The sequence below is a fragment of the Dendrobates tinctorius genome, unplaced genomic scaffold (genome assembly GCF_039654945.1).
Source record: "Dendrobates tinctorius isolate UK_male_01 unplaced genomic scaffold, ASM3965494v1 ptg000115l, whole genome shotgun sequence".
NCBI classification, from domain to species: Eukaryota; Metazoa; Chordata; class Amphibia; order Anura; family Dendrobatidae; genus Dendrobates; species Dendrobates tinctorius.
The window spans coordinates 14781039-14801488 of NW_027361783.1; the positions used below are offsets into that span (position 1 = coordinate 14781039).

Below are 20450 nucleotides of genomic sequence, written 5' to 3' on the forward strand. Positions count from 1 at the left end.
ATGACTAACCAGATTAATTACTGTTTTTGGTATAAATTATATTACCACATGTCAAACAATTTACCAGTTGAGGCAGTAGATTCCAAGAAAACCACCAGACTCCACATTCATGATCTGCATGTTTTTGAGTCTGTATGGCTAGTTTCACACTTGCGTTAGGAGGCGCAGCGCATGGCCGCCGTGCAGCTCCGCCCCCTGCCGCGCCCCTCCGGTCAGCTCCTCCTATGTCCACATGACGCTGCATGCGACCTGCGTACCCTATCATTAGCATTGGGTACTCAGGCCATGCGCTGGTATGCTTTTAACCGCACATGCGCCCCTTTGACGGGGCGTCGAGTGCACCAAAATGCAAGACGGTGCGTTTGCACATGTCAGCATACCGTCAAAAGGGTGCATGCGCCTTCAAAATCATACCAGCACATGGCCTGCATACCCAATGCTAACGATAGGGTACGCAGGTCGCATGCAGTGTCATGCGCCCATAGGAGGAGCTGACCGGAGGGGCGCGGCAGGGGGTGGAGCTGCACAGCGGCCGTGCACAGCGCCTCCTAACATAAGTTTGAAAATAGCCGTTGTTAGAATAATTAATTGAAAGGGGGTGTGTTCAAACTAATAGCAGTGTGGATTTCAATTAGTGAGATCAATCATTTTGTGAACAAACAGGCGTAATTCAGGTGGCCCTTATTTAAAGGTGAAGCCAGGACATGTTGTACATGCATTTCTCCTTGAAAACCTGAGAGATATGGGTCATTCGAGGCATTGTTCAGAAGAACAGCATACTTTGATTAAAAAGTTGATTGGAGAGGGTAAAACTTATATAGAAGTGCAGACAATGATAGGCTATTCAGCTAAAATTATCTCCACTGCTTCAAAGTGGAAAACCAAACCAGAGAGATGTGGAAGAAAACGGAAGACTACCATTTGAATGGATGGAAGAATAGCCAGCTCCAAGATGATCAAAGACAGTCTCAAGTTACCTGTGAGCACTGTGACAGTTAGAAGATACCTGTGTGAAGCTAATCTTTTTATTCAGTGCAAATTTAGATGGTCTCTTCCAAAAGTCACATTCAAGGAGTAATAATGCAGAGCAGCCTAATGAATCATCCCCAGAGAATACAGTGAGCACCGCCCCTTTTGAAAAAAGTGTAATACTGAGCATAAAAAAAAAAGTCTTGTATCTCTGGAATTGTGTGACAGAATTAGGCAAAGAAAAAAATGGAATTCTCTTAGGAATAATTGGAGCAAAATGAGAACAAAAATGTGCCATTTTGACCTGGTGACAGGTACTCTTGTAGGATATGTTCACAGTATATATAGCTGTTGGAAAATACCCTGTGATTGCTGAAGGCATGGGCATCCCATCAGTGGGCCCTTTTATGGTTCAGTTGAGCCCCTGAGACAGCCCTCACCAAAATTACTATCAACCTACTTACAGCCAAAGCTAACAGGCATTACTCTATACTCCTCCTTCTAGACTTGTCCACTACTCTCGACACAGTTAACCACTGCCTCCTACTACAGATCCTCTCCTTTGGCATTAAAGACCTTGCCCTATCCTGGATCTCCTCACACCTTTCCAACCTCACATTCAGCGTCTCCCACTCCACCTCCTCATCTCACCCTCTCTCTGTTGGAGTCCCCCAAGGCTCTGTTCTAGGATCCCTACTCTTCTCAATCTATACACTTGGCCTGGGGCAACTCATAAAGTCCCATGGATTCCAGTACCACCTTTATGCTGATAACACTCAGATCTACCTCTCTGGCCCAGACGTTACCTCTCTGCTGTCCAGAATCCCAGAGTATCTATCAGCCATATCCTCCTTCTCCTCTCGATTCCTCAAACTCAATGTGGACAAACCTGAACTTATCATCTTTCCTCCATCTCACAGACCTTTCTTACCTGACCTATCTATCACAATTAATGACATCATGCTTTCCCCATACTGGAAGTCCACTGCCTCGGAGTAACTCTTGACTCTGCCCTGTCCTTCAAACCGCACATCCAAGCTCTTTCCACCTCCTGTCGCCTCCAACTCAAAAATATTTCCAGAATCTGTCCTTTCCTCAACCCTCAATCTACTAAAGTGCTTGTGCATGTCCTCATCATCTCCCGCCTCGACTACTGCAACATCCTTTTCTGTGGTCATCCTGCTAACACCCTCATTCCTCTCCAGTCCATCCTTAACTCTGCAGCACGACTAATTCATCTCTCTTCTCGCTACTCCTCCGCTTCTCCCCTCTGCAAATCTCTTCAGTGGCTCCCATTCCCTCAGCGTATCCAGTTCAAATTACTAATACATATATCTCTGAACTAATCTCCCAATATCTTTCCTCACATAATCTTGGGTCCTCCCAAGATCTCCTTCTCTCCTCCACACTTATTCGCTCCTCACCCAACCCCCTCCAAGACTTCTCCAGAAAATCCCTCATCCTCTGGAATTCTTTGCCCCAACACGTCCAACTATCAACCACAGCTGGATCTTTCATACGGAACCTGAAAAACCACCTCTTCAGCTTGCAGCCTGCAATGACCCCGCTGCCTCCTCATCACTACAGGAGCTACCACCTCACCAACACTGTAGCTGCTGCAACCCCCTTACCTACTGTCTCCTTCCCGCCATCCTGTAAAATGTAAGCCCACAAGGGCAGGGTCATCTCCCCTGTATCAGTCTGTGATTGTTAGTTTGTTTACTGCAAGTGATATCTGTAATTTATATGTAACTCCTTCTCATGTTTAGCACAATGGAATCAATGGTGCTATATAAATAAACAAAAATAATAATAATAATTGTTCTGGTTGTCAACAGATGCTTTTATTAAGCAGATATTTTGTAGAGTGAACAACCCTTCTGACACCATTTTACTTCTTGCCAATTTCACTATTAAATATTTTAGGTATCTTTGCACATATCATAGCACTTTCGAAAACCACAAATTGGAAGATGCAGAACATTGAATGCTAATATCTTGTCTCTGTATCCTGGAACTTCTGTACGACCCTGCAGTGTTCTTTATAAATATGTTGTGTTAAAATATTTTGTAAATATCATTAAATTATACATAAAAAATATGATATAAAAGAGCATAGTGGCAATATCGCTGTTAATGAATCCCTTACTGAAATTATATCCTCAGTCTCAGCCCAACAGCAATGCAAAATAGAAAGAGGCAGCTAATTATCCAGTAGATATTTGTAATTATATTTGCATTGCCTAGCATCCTAACTTCTGTCTGGCTACACTGAATACTGGTCATCAAAGATTAAGGAACTGGTGAATTCCCATATTATCGGGTCTTACTGGCTAACCAAGCAATCATTTTTAATGCATTTAGTGATATTACAGATACTACATTAATATAATGTATGTAGATATAGAGTAAATATCCCTGGGTAATGTTCAACCAAAATAAATGTATAATGTTCATATGAGTAATTGAATAACTGCAGGAAAAGCTTCCACATAAGATAGGGGAAACAAACATTTTTGGTAAGGGTCATGGTCCTTTTCAGTAAAATAAATGAATTTACTAATGAATATTTTGAAACATTTTCAAAATCAATAAATCTTTACTTCTTAAATGAAATAACTAAAATTTGGGATCAGAGGCCAAGAGCTCGCCACAGAAACGCAATGAATGTCTTAGATTTGTTCTAACTGCAGCTCAAAGTTCAATTAACGACAGAGCATTGGGTACATAGTTCTTGTAGGTCATCAGCCATGTTCCAGCATATTAAAATGTCCATGTGCATAAACAGGATGCTTGACACTCATAATCTCATATTGCTAGATTTTAATTTTTATAGCAGGTTCATATTTAGATGTTTTCTGATCCCAGGATCATCCCAACCACAGCGGCTCACCGCACAATTGATGCTGTGTACCTCTGCTATTTGGCAAATTATCCAGTAGTGTAATCGCACTGCCGCTAGTAATGGTGAAAAACAGTTTTTGATTTGAAAACTCCTCAATGAAAGGTACTTATCTTTATTCCGTATTATCACCATTCATAGCGGCAGCGCACCTACATTACTGTTCACTACAAGTCTCTCCACGGTTTAGTGAAATAGATTTATTTAGTGCTGCACCTTACTACCTTACCACCACGTGTATAACTGCACATTTACAGACTCAAAGGCTACATCAGCGCTACCTAATATAACGTCATATTTATTACATCTGTGCATAAAGGGTCAAATATATATCTAGACAAGAGCTTACTGCATCCAGAGAAAGCATGTAATCGCATTTTTCAAAATGGCATCCTTAGATGAGTCTTTTTAAATATCGAGACCCCCCTCCATAGTTAGGCTTCCCTCACAGTTTCAGAAGCAATGAAAACAGTAATGTACTTCAGAGACTGAATTCGAAGACTAAAAATGGGTTAAGTGAGAAGAAGTCCAAACAATGTAGCACCACGAAAATGTCATCTGTCAGGAAGCAAAAATCTAAAAACCTATACTATAAATATTACAGCTTCGTTGTGGAAATCAAATGGTGTGGAAAGCAGTTGTGCTGCACTGCTAGTCTCAATAAATGGGAATGTCCAGAAAGGAATAAGAATAGTATGCAGTTTAATCTCTATGTGTTTCAAAAGTACCACTGACTTCAAGAGACCCACAAGTACATAGAACGGCATAAAGTTCATGTGAATTTTACTTATTCAGGGGATCTCCCTTCCCATGCCTCTGATACAGTGTAAGACTTTCTCTTCATTTTGTTTCCATTTAAATACACCACTTTCATCTTTTCTATTTAATTATTTTTCATTATTACATCAATATACATTTCTTCTCAACCTTTTCCTCTCTCATTATTTTTCCTTTACAGAATGTATACTATCAGTTATATCTGTTTTTTATTTTTAACATTTTTTTTCTATTCAGTCTTTTTCAGGTTTATTTTTAGAGAAAGGGGACATTGCGCACTCCCCTTTACGCTTCTTTTTTAATCTTGGCCCCAGTTTTTTTAATTTAAAACTCTTTATAAGCTGCATTTCTGTCATTTTAGGTACTTGCGGTTCTCTTGATGAAGAAATGGAATACAGAAAAAAGGTGCACCTGGTGCAGATCAAACAGGACAAGAGGGAATTACCATTTGTGTGAGTGCTCACCTGCTTGGGTTGCAGTCTCAGGAACAACACTGATTTGAGCTGAAAATGTGATCTTATCAGCTGCTGCTCCACCTGCTGAATCTCACATGGAGTCCAGATGTACAATTAGAAGGGATAAAAAATAGGTGTTGGTTTGTAGCGCTGCCTAGGATCTTCCAATCCCAATGAAGAAGTTCTGTAATTTTTAATATTTATATTTCCACCTGAAGTAGGAGCCAGAATAGCTCTGAAATGTGTAGCAAATAAAATAAAAAAAATTTCTGAACTCCTTCATTGGGATTGGAAGATCCTAGGAAGCACTACAAACTACCACCCAAATTTTTCTTCCCTTGTTCTTGATGAAGAACAGTGGTATCTCAAGACACGTAGACATTAAACTTGATACTATTCTAAATCCTTTCTTGACATTCCCGTTTATTGAGACTCCAGCAGTGCAGCACAACTGCTTTCCACACTATTTTATTTCCAGGTTGGATCGGCCAACAAGTGCATTGGCAGCAGCTGGATCTTTTGTTACCTAGCTATGCAAATAGTTTGAATTTCTCACAACTTTATAACTTGAGCAAGTACCACAACACAATAGCGCTTGTTGTCTTTTTAATGCCCTATCTTGCTCTCCTTGTCCTTTCATCCTATATTCAAATTCTGTTGCTTGTAATTTTTTTATAAGAATAGGCGCTAAAAGTTTTACATCTACAATCTCCCTAAAAGAATCCTTTGGGGTCACATGTAAACTGCTTTATCTTTCCTGGTGAATTGGAATGACAGATGATAGTCTGCTTTTGTAACTCCTGCATTTCAGAGTGCCACAAATGCACATGGCCATCTATCTATCTCTGTCCGCTTTACAGTTAATGGGGCAATAAAAGTGGACTTATGACAAATGTCTAAGGTACAAAAGGGGAAAATAAATAGATAAAGAATGGAAAGGAAAAAAATATATCCTACTGGTTTCCAATATTGCCATTTGTTTTGTTCACACACACAAAATCTTGCTTATGCACTGGACATATGCAGATGTGGCCAACTATTAATACATGTAACGCACGTAATCCATGCTATCTGGCTGCATTGACTTTAAAGTTGATGCCTAGATATACATTTAAAATCGACAAATAATTACATATTTATTTTCCTCATTCTTGGCTTTCGCTCTGACTGGTTTGGGAACAGCTATTATCATTGCCTGCACATAAGCTGCAGAGGTAATTTCTGAGGTGATGCCATATCCAACTCTGCCCTAAAAAATATTCGGGCGGCTGCTTCACTCACCTACAACTTATGCTATTTCACGTTGGCATCTGTGTATATGCAAAGCTCAAAAAAATATCAGTGCCCGTAGAGATGGAGGTAGTTATAGCAAGGATAGAAGAATTCTTATTTAAGGAATCCTGTCATGTTGGATAAGGCTATTAACGTGCAGATATGACGTTAATAGCTTTAGAAAAGTTCCAAAACTAGGGAAAGAATGTGAGTAGTGGGTGTAAGCCCACCCCAGCCCTTTGACTGTCAGCTGGCTTTGTCTTTATGCATGAAACCACAAGCTGGCAGTCAAAGTGTGGGGACGTGCTTAGAGCCACCGCTAACAATTTAGCAAGCAATGACTGATGCCTTGCCAGCTCACCTGTATGACTGAAAGCCAGTGGCACTCGGCAAGAAGAAAGTTAATTTTGTCCCGGGTGTCACAATTTCAGTACTGTGGCCATGCATCTTCATAATGCTATTAACTTGCAGATCGACCCCATATTGGCAGGTTTAGCCTTGTCCAACATAACATGTTCACTTTAATTTATGTAGTAAGAGAATATTAACTCCTTGACTACTCAGGCAATTTTCATTTTAACATTCGCATTTTTTCTTTCGCCTCTTCCAAGAACCCTAACACTTTTTTTTATTTTTCCATTAACAGAGCAGTATGAGGGCTTTTCTTGCAGGATGTGTTGTGTTGAATGACTCTATCCACAATGCCATTATTTTTTGGCTTTTGCTGTTATGACGTTGACTGTATGGTAAAAAGGACCTTATATCACTATTCATCAGGTAAGTTTGATTACGGTGATACCAAACTTCCTCAAATTTTTTTCTATTTTCATTTTTACATAATGAGGTGACAGTTTTACTGTTACCAATTTGGAGTATATACAATGTTTTGATTGCTTGCTGGTACATATGTTACAGAGGTGTGGTTACCAAAACATTGAAACTCTGGTGTTTTAATTTTTTTCTCTTTAAGACTGTTGCTATATGGGTTAATTTATTTTGCATTTTGATAGACCAGCATTTATGGACTAGGTAAACTTAAACATGATTATTTTTGAAAATATTTATTTTGATTTGGGGAAAGCAGGGTTTATTTGAATTGTTAAATATTGTTTTATTTATTTTATATTTGTAAGACCTGTATTTTATTACTTTTTACTTTATTTTTTAGTCCCTTATGGGGTGATTAGAAGTTGCGATTGTTTGATTGTCTGTACTGTAGACTGCAATGCCAGTGTGTTGCAAACTCTTGGGTCCCGGGTAACCTACACACTTGGTCAAAATTGTTGGTACCCCTTGTCACGCCGTTCTGTCTGTATCTGCTTGTCGGCGTGACAATGCATGTGTTTGCTTTAACCCCTTACTCCTTTCCCCCTAATTGAGCTGGGATACTGCTGGCTTTTACCTGTATGGAGCCTGCTCAGTTCCCTGTTCTGCTGCGTAGCTGCACATGTGGTGTTAGGTCTTTGCTCTGCTGCTTGACCATTCACATGTGCGGTCCCTGGTCGCCGCTGTGGAAGCTGTCCGTGGGTTGTGAGGTCATTTGCAGCTGGTGCATGACGTTCCACGTGTGTCTTGGCTGGCAGCCATGGCCAGGTGCTCTAAGCTGCAGTTCCTGCACTGATTGTGCTGCAGTGGTTTCTGTGGGTGCTTAGGGCATGCGCAGCCACACCTTCCCTGCTTTTATCAGGGTTAGTGTGTATACTTGAAATGATGTCCCAGCCAATTGCTGAGAGGCAGCTCCTTTATAAGCTGACTCTGCCCTATGGACGGGGCCAGAGCTACTCACAACGCTCCTGGACTTTGCTATGTGTGTGTCGTGTCTGTGGACCTCGTCTGTCTTGGTTATGGTACCAAATTCCCTGTCTTGATTCCTGCTTTGCCCTGTTCCCTCGCCCTGCCACGGAGGCGGTATATCCAGGCATGAGTCCATGATCCTGTACCTGTCCTGTACCTGACCCCATCTAAATTTGCCTTGGCCTAGAGGCGGTGTATCCTGGCTTGAATCCTTGATCCTGTACCTATCCTGTACCTGACCATGTCTGAACTGTCTGCTATGTTGTGTTCCTGGAATCCCTCTGTGTTTGGAGCCCTGCACCCAATGACTCTGAGACTCTTGTAACCGGTGTTCCTGCTGAGCATCTATAATGCTGTGCTCTGACTACCATGCGGTGCTAGCTCCATGCAGGCCCAGCAATCCTGCATCATCACGCTTGAGTTCCTTCCTAGGTCCGATGCCTGGAGCCTGACGACCGCAGTCTGGAACCTGATGACCGCTGCCTGGAGCCTGGAGCTGGATGACTGCAGTGGTGCCAGTAGGTTGTGTTGGATGTCCGGAACCAAACGACTCCCATCTGATGTCTGCCTGTGACTCTGATGTCTTGCCTGCGTCTGGATGACCTCGTGTATCCTGATGACCTCGTGTGTCCTGATGTCCTGATGACCTCGTGTGTCCTGATGTCCTGATGACCTCGTGTGTCCTGATGTCCTGATGACCTCGTGTAACCTGATGTCCTGATGACCTCGTGTATCCTGATGTCCTGATGACCTCATGTGTCCTGATGACCTCGTGTGTCCTGGTTTTGTCTACGCACTGTGACTTTACTTTAAGTAAACTTTACTTTATTTATACCTGAAGTTGTGTGGTGTCATCAAGTCCTACGTGTCCTTATCCACATGCTCAGCTGCAACAGTATCCTGGTCGCTGCCCTTCCCTAGTTCGGGTAGGCCCAGGTCCCCCTCTGTGGTATAGAGGGTCCATATTGCGTCCCCGGGGGATGCCAGCCCCTCGCCATTGGCGTGGAGTTGCCTGCTGGGCTGCGTCTGCGGCTGCAGTTGTGACACCCCTTGTTTAATAACTGAAAAACCCACAATGGTCACAGAAATAGCTTGAATCTGACAAAAGTAATAATAAATAAAAAAAATCTATGAAAATGAACAAATTAAAGTCATACATTGCTTTTCAGCCATGCTTCCACAGAATTTAAAAAAAATAAAACTCATGAAATATGCCTGGACAGAAATGATGGTACCCCTGAAAATAATGTCACAAAAGAGACATGTTAAATCAGGGTGTGTCCACTAATTAGCATCACTGGTGTCTACAATCTTGGAATTAATGAGTGGGCCTGTATATAGAGCCACAGATACTCACAGTGCTGTTTGGTGACATGGTGTGTATCAAACTCATCATGGACCAGAGGAAATGAAGGAAAGAGTTGTCTTAGGAGTTAAGAAAGAAAATTATAGACAAACAGGTTAAAGTTATAAGACCATCTCCAAGCAGCTTGATGTTCCTGTGACTACAGCTGCACATATTATTCAGAAATTTAAGCTCCATGGGACTGAAGCCAACCTCCCTGGACGTGGCCACAGGAGGAAAATTGATGACAAATAAAAGAGACGGATAATATGAATGGCAACAAAAAAGCCCAGAAAAACTTCTAAACAGATTAAAGGTGAACTTCAAGCTCAATGAACATCAGTGTCAGATTGCACCATCCGTCATTGTATGAGCCAAACTGGATTCATGGGAGACGACCAAGAAGGACACCATTGTTGAAAAAAATCATAAAAAAGCCAGACTGGAATTTGCCAAACTACATGTTGACAAGCCACAAAGCTTCTGGGAGAATGTCCTATGGACAGATGAGACAAAAATGGAACTTTTTGGCAAGGCACATCAGCTCTATGTTCACAGATGGAAAAATGAAGCATATCAATAAAAGAACACTGTCCCTACTGTGAAACATGGAGGAGGCTCTGTTATGTTCTGGGGCTGCTTTGCTGCATCTAGCACAGGGTGTCTAGAATCTGTCCAGGGTACAATGAAATCTCAAGACTATCAAAGGTTCAAGAGAGAAATGTGCCGCTCAGTGTCAGAAAACTTGGTCTCAGTCGCAGGTCATGGTTCTTGCAACAGGAAAATGACCCAAAACGCACAGCTAAAACACCCAAAAATGGCTATGAGGAAAACATTAGACTATTCTGAAGTGGCCTTCTATGATCCCTGACCTAAATCCTATTGAGCAACTTTGGAAAGAGCTGAAACATGCCATCTGGAAAAGGCAACCTTCAAACATGAGACAAATGGAGCAGTTTGCTCTTGAGGAGAGGGCAAAAATACCTGTCGAGAGGTGCAGATTTCTCATTGACAGTTACAGGAATCACTTGATTGCAGTGATTGCCTCAAAAGGTTGTGCAACAAAATATTAAGCTAAGGGTACCATCATTTCTGTACAAGCCTATTTCATGAGTTTTATTTTTTTTTTAAATTCTGTGAAGCATGGTTGAAAAGCAACGTCTGACTTTCAATTGTTCATTTTAATAGATTTTTGATTTATTTCTTTTGTTAGATTCAAGTTATTTCTGTCACCAATGTGGATTTTTCTGTCATTAAACGAGGGGTACCAACAATTTTGACCACGTGTGTATATGTGCGTCGTAATAGTCAAAGGAAGTCAGAGTGTGTGAAAACTGACAACCACTCCATTGAAATGCCGCTGTCAAACATTGACAGCAATATTTAGATGATTAACAGCAGCAATCAGAGCTCAGCTTTGACCACAACTGTTAGACACAGATACCAGATATGTAATGCAGTCAGTATCTACCAGCTCCTGAGCTCTGTCCATATATGATCACTCCATGCAAGAGTAAAGTAAACTGCACTAGAGATTATATGAGTCCACAATGGAAGTAAAATGGCCTGTTATTTGACTGAATATTGTCAGCTTTGCAAATGGTTTGTGGTGCTCAGCACAGAAATAACATGTGAGTATACAATGCTTGACAAAGAAAAAAAATGCGGCACTCACCACATTTGCAGTATTTCTCAAAAATCCTTTATTTCACCTATGGTGCAGGCATTTGAGTGCGGGATTCAGGTTTGTGGAGGAATACAGGGAGTGCTAGAGTCCTGTCCAGCACTCCCTGCATTCCTCCACAAACCTGAATCCTGCACTCAAATGCCTGCACCATAGGTAAAATAAAGGATTTTTGAGAAATACTGCAAATGTGGTGAGTGCCACGTTTTTTTTCTTTGTCAACCTTATATAATCACCCCTGTGATGATGCACTATACCACGTTTTGCATTAAGAAAATAACTAGTGGGAAAAATTATCAGGCAACCTCCTTACATATTGCAGCTGGTATGAAAAAGAAAAATGAAAAATCTCTGTATGTAAATGGTATTGTCAACCACTATAATGACAGTTTTATGTTTTCAATAGTGCTTAATAATTGGTTTCCATAGATTAATATGTTGTGCTAAATGAATTGATCATCCAGCATTTAATAAGATTAGATCCCACTTTAATAAAAAACTAAAACAAATTGGCCCATAAACTACGTTTTCTGGGATTAGTGCTCTGCAACTAGTGTTTATTATTTCAAAGGATTTTTCCATTTTCCATTTCAGACATCTAGAATATATCCACATGATATGCCATAAAAGTCTGATAGTTGTCGGCTTCAACGCTTGCCCCGACACCCTTCCCCCGACTCCTTCTAGCAGACAAAAATAGCAACTTAATAATACACAGTGACCTCAATATCGTTGTTGTGAGACCCTTGTTTCAAAATAAGAGTGGATCCCAGAAGTGTCAGCTGCTAAATATTTATAGCACATATTGTGGATATGCCATACATTTCTTGAGATGGGATAACCACTTTAAGGCTGCGTTCACACGTTCAGGTTTTTTCGCTTTTTCATGGCGGTTTTCACCATGGGATTTTGCCACGAAAACGCAAAAAACAGCATCCCATGCAATTCCTATGGAATTCCGCAATGCTGTGCTAATGCTGCGGATTTTCCCGCGGTGGAATCGCATTGCGGAAAAATCCGCAGCATGCTCATTAATTTGCTGAATCGCGGCGATTCCGCCCACATAGGAATGCATTGTTCTGCTTACTTTCCGCATGTGGCTGTGCCCACCATGCGAAAAGTAAGCAGAACATTTGTGAATGGTACCCACGGTCCGGAGGAGAGGAGACTGTCCTCTGACCTGTGGGTACCATATCCCTGTAAAAAATAGAATTAAAATAAAAAAATCAGGTTATATTCACCTTCTGGCATCCCGCGCAGTGTCCCCAGGCTTCAGCGATACACGCGGCAGCTCCCGTTCTCAGTGATGCATTGCGATGACCTTAGCTGACTCGCGATGCTGCAGCGGTCTCGCAAGACCGTGATGTCATCAAAGGTCATTGCTGCAATGCATCACTGGGAACGGGACCTGCCGAAGCATTGCGGAGGCCTGGGTACGCTGCGAGGGACATCGCGGAAGGTGAATATAACCCGATTTTTAATTTTTTAAATTATTTTTAACATTAGATCTTTTTACCACTGAAGCCGCATAGGCAGCCTCAATAGTAAAAAGTTGGTCACACTATTCAAACACTATGTTTGACGAGTGTGACCAACCTATAAATCAGTTCTCCAACCGATGCTACAGATCGCTTGGAAAACATTAGCATTCAGCATGCTAATTACGCTTGCAAATTGCTAGTTTTTCCGCGGGAAAATTGTAGGAATTTAAAATGTGATTTTCCCGCGGAATGGAATTCCGGAATTCTCACGGTAACTTCCGTGGGAATTCCGCTACGTGTGAACTTTATTTATAGCACATATTGTGGATATGCCATACATTTCTGAGATGGGATAACCACTTTAAAGGGAATCTATCACTAGGTTTTTGCCAGATAATCTGAGCGTAATATAGGGACAGGGACTCTGATTCCAGCGATGTGTCACTTCCTGGGCTGCTTTCTGTACTTTTGTTAAAAGCACAGTTTTATCAGTAAGACATTAACAATAGAAGATTAGTAAACCTGCTGCCATGTTGTCCTCCATATTCATGAGCTCTTTATTACTCCACCTCCACCACTGATTGATAGCTTTCTGCCTATGAACAGTGTAAATAAAAAGCTGTTAATTAATGGTATGGTCGGCGTTATACAGAGCTCAGCATTCAGAGAAGTGATACATCTGCAACAAATAAAACAGTGATTTTATCAAAACTGCAGCAAGCAGCCCAGTAAGTGACGCATGACTAAAATCAGAATCTCTGTCTTTACATCATGCTGCTCTCACATGGGGTAACATTAAGCCATATACTGTCATGGCCAAAAATGTTGGTACCCTTGAAATTTATTCCAAACATTAAGTTTAGGGTGCCAACAATTTTTACAGCCCATTCTTGGGGTATTGTGTGAAATGATGTCCATTTTGCCATTTTTTCTCAGTTTGTTTTGTGTTGTTCCAATACAGAAAGGAAATAAATGTGTGTATGACAAAACAGTTGTAATAGCAATAATTTTCTGGGAGAAACACTAGCTTTCAGGGACAATTTTAGGGGTGCTAACACTTTTGGCCAAGACTGTGTATATACAGTTGTGCTCAAAGGTTTACATACCCTAGCAGAATTTTTGCCTTCTTGGCCTTTTTTTCAGAGAATATGAATGATAACACAAAAAGTTTTTCTCCACTCATGGCTAGTGGTTGGGTGAAGCCATTTATTGTCAAACTACTCTATTTTCTCTTTTTAGATCATAATGATAACCTGAAACATCCAAATGACCCTGATGAAAAGTTCACATACTCTGGTGATTTTGGCCTGATAACATGCACAGAAGTTGACACAAATGGGTTTAAATGGCTACTAAAGGCCCTTTTACATTTAGCGATGCACCAGCGATCCGACCAGCGATCCCACCCGGTCAGGATCGCTGGTGCATCGCTAAATGATCGCTAGTGAGCTTTCATACAGAAAGACCTCACAGCGATTCAGCAGCGATGCAGCACACGATACTTACCATTCACACGCAGCGATCCTGGCGTCCTCCCGCCCGCGTCCAGCGTCGCTCGTCGTCACAGCAGGAAGTCTCAGCAGGAAGCGCCCGACGAGAAATGGAGCCGGACATTCTCGCGTGATCAGCGATGGACAGCGGGGGAGCCGGTCGCAGGTAAGTATCACACATAGTGATATCGCTAGCAATATCGCTATAACGTCACAAAACCAGTGACGTTTTAGCGATATTGCTAGCGATATTGCTTAGTGTAAAACCCCCTTAAAGGTAACATCCTCACCTGTGACCTGTTTGCTTGTAATCAGTGTGTGTGCATAAAAGCTGAGTGAGTTTCTGGGATCCAGACAGACTCTTGCATCTTTCACCCAGCCACTGACGTTTCTTTCTGGATTGTGAGTTATGGGGAAAGCAAAAGAATTGTCAACGGATCTATAGGAAAAGGTAGTTGAACTGTATAAAACAGGAAAGGGATGCAAAAAGATACCCAAAGAAATGATAATGCCAGTCAGCAGAGTTCAAACTGTGATTAACAAATGGAAAATCAGGGGCTCTGTAGAAACAGAACCATGTTCAGGTAGACCAACAAAAATTTAATCCACAACTGCCAGAAAAATTGTTCGGATTGCAAATAAAAACCCACAAATAACATCAGCTGAAATACTGGACTCTGAAAACTAGAGGTGTGGCTGTTTCAAGATGCACAATAAGGAGGCACTTGAAAAAAATGGGCTGCATGCAGCGTCGGACTGGGGTGCCAAGGGTCCACCAGTAACATCAACTCCTGGGCCCCACTTTTAAGCTACATGCAGATATGACTTTACCCTCATTCACAAATTTCTATAGCAGTAAACTGGGTCGATTGTTAAATGAATAAGATGCTGCCTTTGTCTTTATATAATGAATCAAGCGCATTGTGTCAAATACTACTCATATAAGAGGGTGGTGGCCCACTCCTGCAGGGAGGCCTACTGGAGGATTCTCCTATTCTCCTGTGGGCCAGTCCGAGCCTGGCTGCATGGTCGAGCTGCCAGAAGAAAGCCATTACTGCGCAAATGCCACAAAGTATCTCACCTACAATATGCAAAACAGCACAGAGACAAGCTTCAAAACTTCTGGAACAAGGTAATTTGGAGTGATAAGACCAAAATTGAACTTTTGGCCACAACCATAAATGTTACATTTGGAGAGAGGTCAATAAGGCCTATAATGAAAAGAACACCATCCCTACTGTAAAGTAAGGAGGTGGATCGCTGATGTTTTGGGGATGTGGGAGCTACAAAAGTACAGTAAACTTGGTCAAAGTTGAACGAATGGTGAATGCAGCACATTATCAGCAAATACTGGAGGTAAATTTGCAATCATTAGCCTGGAATCTGCACATGGTATGTACTTGGATGTTCCAACATGACAATGATCCAAAATACATAGTAACATAGCAACATAGTTTTGAAGGCTGAAGGAAGACCTTATGTCCATCTAGTTCAGTCTATTTTTAGTGCAGCTGTTCTGCATTGCTGATCCTGGGGAAGGCAAAAAACCCACAGAGTAGAAGCCAATTTTCTCCATAGGGAAAAAATTCCTTCCCCTAAGCTGGGTCAACCATCTACCTATAATATTATGTTATTCGTAACCTTCTATACTGTTACTCACAAGAAAAGCATCCATTCCTTTCTTAAATTCATTCAGCGAGTTGGCCATCACCACTTCCTCAGGAAGAGAATTCCAGAGCCTCACTGCTCTTACCGTGAAGAACCCTCTTCTATGCTGGTGCAGAAATTGTCTTTCCTCCAAATGAAGAGAATGCCCCCTTGTTCTTGTCACAGTCCTTGGTACAAACATTGGAGAGATCTCTGTATTGCCCTCTGATATACTTGTACATATATATTAGGTCCCCCCTAAGACTTCTCTTTTCTAGAGTAAATAGACCTAATTTTGATAACCTTTCTGGGTATTGTAGTGAACCAACTCTATTTATCATTTTAGTAGCCCGCCTTTGAATCCTTTCAAGTTCAGTAATGTCTTTCTTGAGCACCGGCGTCCAAAATTGCACACAATACTCCAAGTGTGGTCTGACGAGTGATTTGTACAGAGGGAGAATTATGTTTTCATCTCGTTTCCCCAGACCTCTTCTAATGCATCCCATGACCCTATTTGCTTTGGTGGCACTCCAATACAAAGCTAAGTCGACCTGTCATTGGCTACAGCAGAACAAGATGAAGGTTCTGGAGGGCCCAGCTCAGTCTCCTGACCTCAATATCATTGAGCCACTCTGGACAGATCTCAAGCACAAAGTTCATGCTAGACAACCCAGGAATTTACAGGAACTGGAGGCTTTTTGCCAAGAAGAGGGAGCAGTTTTACCATTTGAGAAAATAAATAACCTCATCCACAACTACCACAAAAGACTTCAAGCTGTCATTGATGATAGAGGGGGCAATATACAATATTAAGAAATGGGTATGTGATCTTTTGATCAGGGTCATTTGGATGTTTTGGCCTGTAATTTTGATTTAAAAAGAGAAAAGAGTAGTCTGACAATAAATGGCTTCACCCAACCACTAACCATGAGTGGAGAAAAAGTTTGGTGTTATCATTCATAGTCTCTGAAAAAAAAAGGCTAAGAAAGCAAAATTTCCGCTGGGGTATGTAAACATTGAGCACAACTGTATATACACATATATATGTACTAGTGGATTAGCAGCATACATTGGAATTGATGTATTAACGTGTGGATATCACTGTGTTAGAAATACTGTATAAAGCAGACATCCGGCTTGTTACACACATTCATTCAGTATAAAATAAGGCACATTGAATTCTTCAGAGAAAGAAGTCAACAGTCGCTATGTGTTGCATGTGAAGGAATACAGAGCATTTGCACTTTTGTTGCTTGCCACTGGGAGCAAAGATCCTACAAATAAGCTTTAAATGACATTTGTCCACTTTATGGAAATCTGCAACTCTTACTTTGTAACCTCTAAAGATCTCATCAGGAGGCACGCTATAAAAACACGATATAAAGAGATATTTTGATGACAGCAATTTGCATTGTAAAGTTCAAAAAGTCACTTCTAAATTGCCTGAGCTGAACACTCAGTGATTTGCCATCACTTGCTAAAATGATAACAAAAATGCCAATTTTCAGAACCACAGTTCTCACAGAGGTTTATGACAGCTGATAAATTGAAAAGAAAGGAAGACAAGCAACCCAAAGAAAAAGACAATTTGAGTGAGTCTTGCTCAGCATGGAATAAACTAAGAGCCGCAATGTTTTATTTTTAAACCACTTGCCTTGTAAGCTGTAAATTTCACTGACGCTATTTTGCCTGGTGATATGATGCCAGTACGCGCTCCGAGGAAGGGATATAGACTTGGACAATGTCATTGGTTCTGTCATACTAGTCTGCAGCTGAAAAGAGATAGATAATAGAAGTAATGTTTATGAAATTATATGAAATAATATACTGAACTTTACTGATTAATTATAGTCATCACACCACATAAACCTTGCATAGAGATACCAGCATGGCATGAAAGCCATTGATGTCAGACCAAGTTAAAAAATAATGCTTGTACTCTTCATCTTTTTCTGTCTCAGGAAAGGCTGATGTCTTAAAACTCTGCACACATTCATTACTATTCCATATTTTAAATGCAAAGGAACATAATCCCTCATCTCTCTGGAGTCACAAGTCTTTAAGTGACAGGATCCAGAGACATTAAGTCAACTTTGGGTATATCTAAGGGATAGCAGTGTTCTGTTTGGAAAAGTTGTTTGAAACGCTTTAAAGAGAAGAATCCATAATTATCCACTGACAGTTCATGTACGGCGAGGTAGCCCAGGAGTTAACAAGATGTAGAGCGAAATGTATAGCAAATAGACATAATATTCTGAAGTCGCTGGTTACTGCGCCTGCAATTTGTTCTAATACAATGATTCATATCTGAAATATTGTTCAGCAAAGTTTAAAGGATTTTGCAGCATTGACAGGATACCTAATTGCAGCACAGCTCTAACACCACTTCAGCCTTTCATCTGCTTTGTAGGAGGATGTATATGTTCTCATCCTGAAGGAGGATTTTTCTTCCTGCCTTGTATGCAGGTGCAGTATAAGTGCTTATGTAACATATTGGAAGGGAACATGATCATTAATTGGTGCTAGTGGAGGGAAGGTGGTAGTCGTGGCTTTTAGAAAGTTTTAAGCAGCAATAGGAAAATTAATTGTCTTTAGATTGATTTATAATGTTCTATTTATGCCTTATAAAAAAGCCTTACCACCTGAATATACTCGAAATAGTTTGACTACTCTGATGGTGAATAAACAAGACGGAAACCTCTATGTACTGTATAATATACATGTGACCTAATAAGACTGTAAAACCATAAAACACCTAGCAGACAAAAGAAACAATCCTGAGAAATGTGTCTTCACAATATTTGCATTCTAAAAAATAAAATATCTTCCATTATTTATATTCCATTCCTGATGTAGATGAAAAAAAAAATGCCGTGTGTCTTGATCACAGACTAAACAGAGGTGGACTGGGCCAGGGGCAGGGAGGCAAAAGCCGTGACTGTATAAAGAAAAATACGGGCACTGAGAATTACCCCCAACATACAGGGCAGGAGAAGTGGTACTAAGCAGGTTCTATGCATAAAGAATAATACAGATAGTGAAAATTATACCCAGGATATAGGACAGGAAAAAGGGCACTGTGCAGTGTATATATTTAGAATAATACAGGTACTGAGAATTACACCCAGTATACAGGATAGAAGAAGAGGTACTGCCAAGTCTGTATATGCAGAATAATACAGATACTCAGAATTACACCCAGCATACAAGACAGGAGAAGTCGTATAGTGCAGTGTATAATTACACTCAGTGTACACAACTCCCCACTATATACTGTAATAAAGTCCAAACTTTACATAACTTAATGCAATATACTATAATATAGACACACTGAACATTTTTGCAGTGGTCTCTTAATTTTTGCCAGAGCTGCAGATGCCTCTTTAATGATAACAGATATTAATTATAAGAAAAAAACACATCATATAAAATGTAAAATGAAACTACTGTGAAGTAGTCCTGTGCCCTTAGCAGATAAACATCACCAAGACATAATGTTTCCATCTCCATGCTTGACAGTGGGGATGGTGTTCTTTGGGTCATAGGCAGCATTTCTCTACCTTCAAACATGGTGAGTTGAGTTAATACCAAAGAGCTCAATTTTGTCTCATCTGACCACAGCACCTTCTTCTAATCACTCACAGAATCATCCAGGTGCTCATTGGCAAACTTCAGACAGGCCTGTATATGTGCCTTCTTGAGCAGGGAGATCTTACGGGCACTGCAGGACTTTAAACCTTTACAGTGTAATGTGTTACCAATGGTTTTCTTGGTGACCTCGGCCCTAGCTACCTTGAGATCATTAACTAGTTCCCACATGTAATTTTAGGCTGATCTCTCACCATCCTCATGATCAAGGATACCCCACGAGGTGAGATTTCGCATGGTGCCCCAGATCAATGTCGATTGACAGTCATTTTGTATTTCTTCCATTTTCTTAATATTGCACCAACAGCTGCCTCCTTCTCACTTATGGTTTTGTAGCCCATTCCAATTTTGTGCAGGTCTATGACCTTGTCCCTGACATCCTTAGAAAGCTCTTTGGTCTTGCCCATGTTGTAGAGGATAGCGTCTGACTGATTAATTGAGTCTTTGGACAGGAGTCTTTTATAAAGGTGACTATGTAAGACAGCTGTCTTTAATGCAGGTAACGAGTTGATTAGGAGTGTCTAACTGGTCTGTAGAAGCCAGAATTCTTAATTGTTGGTAGGGGATCAAATACTTATTTCTCACTGCAAAATGCAAATAAATTTATATAATGCCATGTGATTTTCTGGATGTTATTTTTGATATCCTATCTCTCAATGTTAAAATTAACCTACCCTTAAAATTACAGACTGTTCATGTCATTGTCAGTAGGCAAACCTACAAAATCAGCAAAGATCAAATACTTATTTGCCCCACTGTATATGCACCACAGAGCTACATCATCTAAATAGACATCTCAATGCAAAAACATCTAATAATTTTAAATGAGTATGATCCTATATCATTAATGGGAACCTGTCAGATCCCAAATGATATTAAGCTGGAGATATGGGATTAATCTGCAGGTCAATAAAGTTGTAAACCTACTTGGCAGCTGCATTGAAAGAACGGCTACCGGCAGGAGGAAATGAACTTTATTCCTCCCA

General features: G+C 40.8%; 1 protein-coding gene across 1 annotated transcript in view; it reads right to left on the bottom strand.

The window, feature by feature from the left end:
• DOK6 (docking protein 6) overlaps positions 1-20450 on the bottom strand; it is an 800529-nt gene that overhangs the window by 38430 nt on the left and 741649 nt on the right. Inside the window, 1 exon segment of the mRNA XM_073590016.1 lies at positions 17471-17588. Coding sequence (XP_073446117.1) covers positions 17471-17588 — 118 coding nt within the window.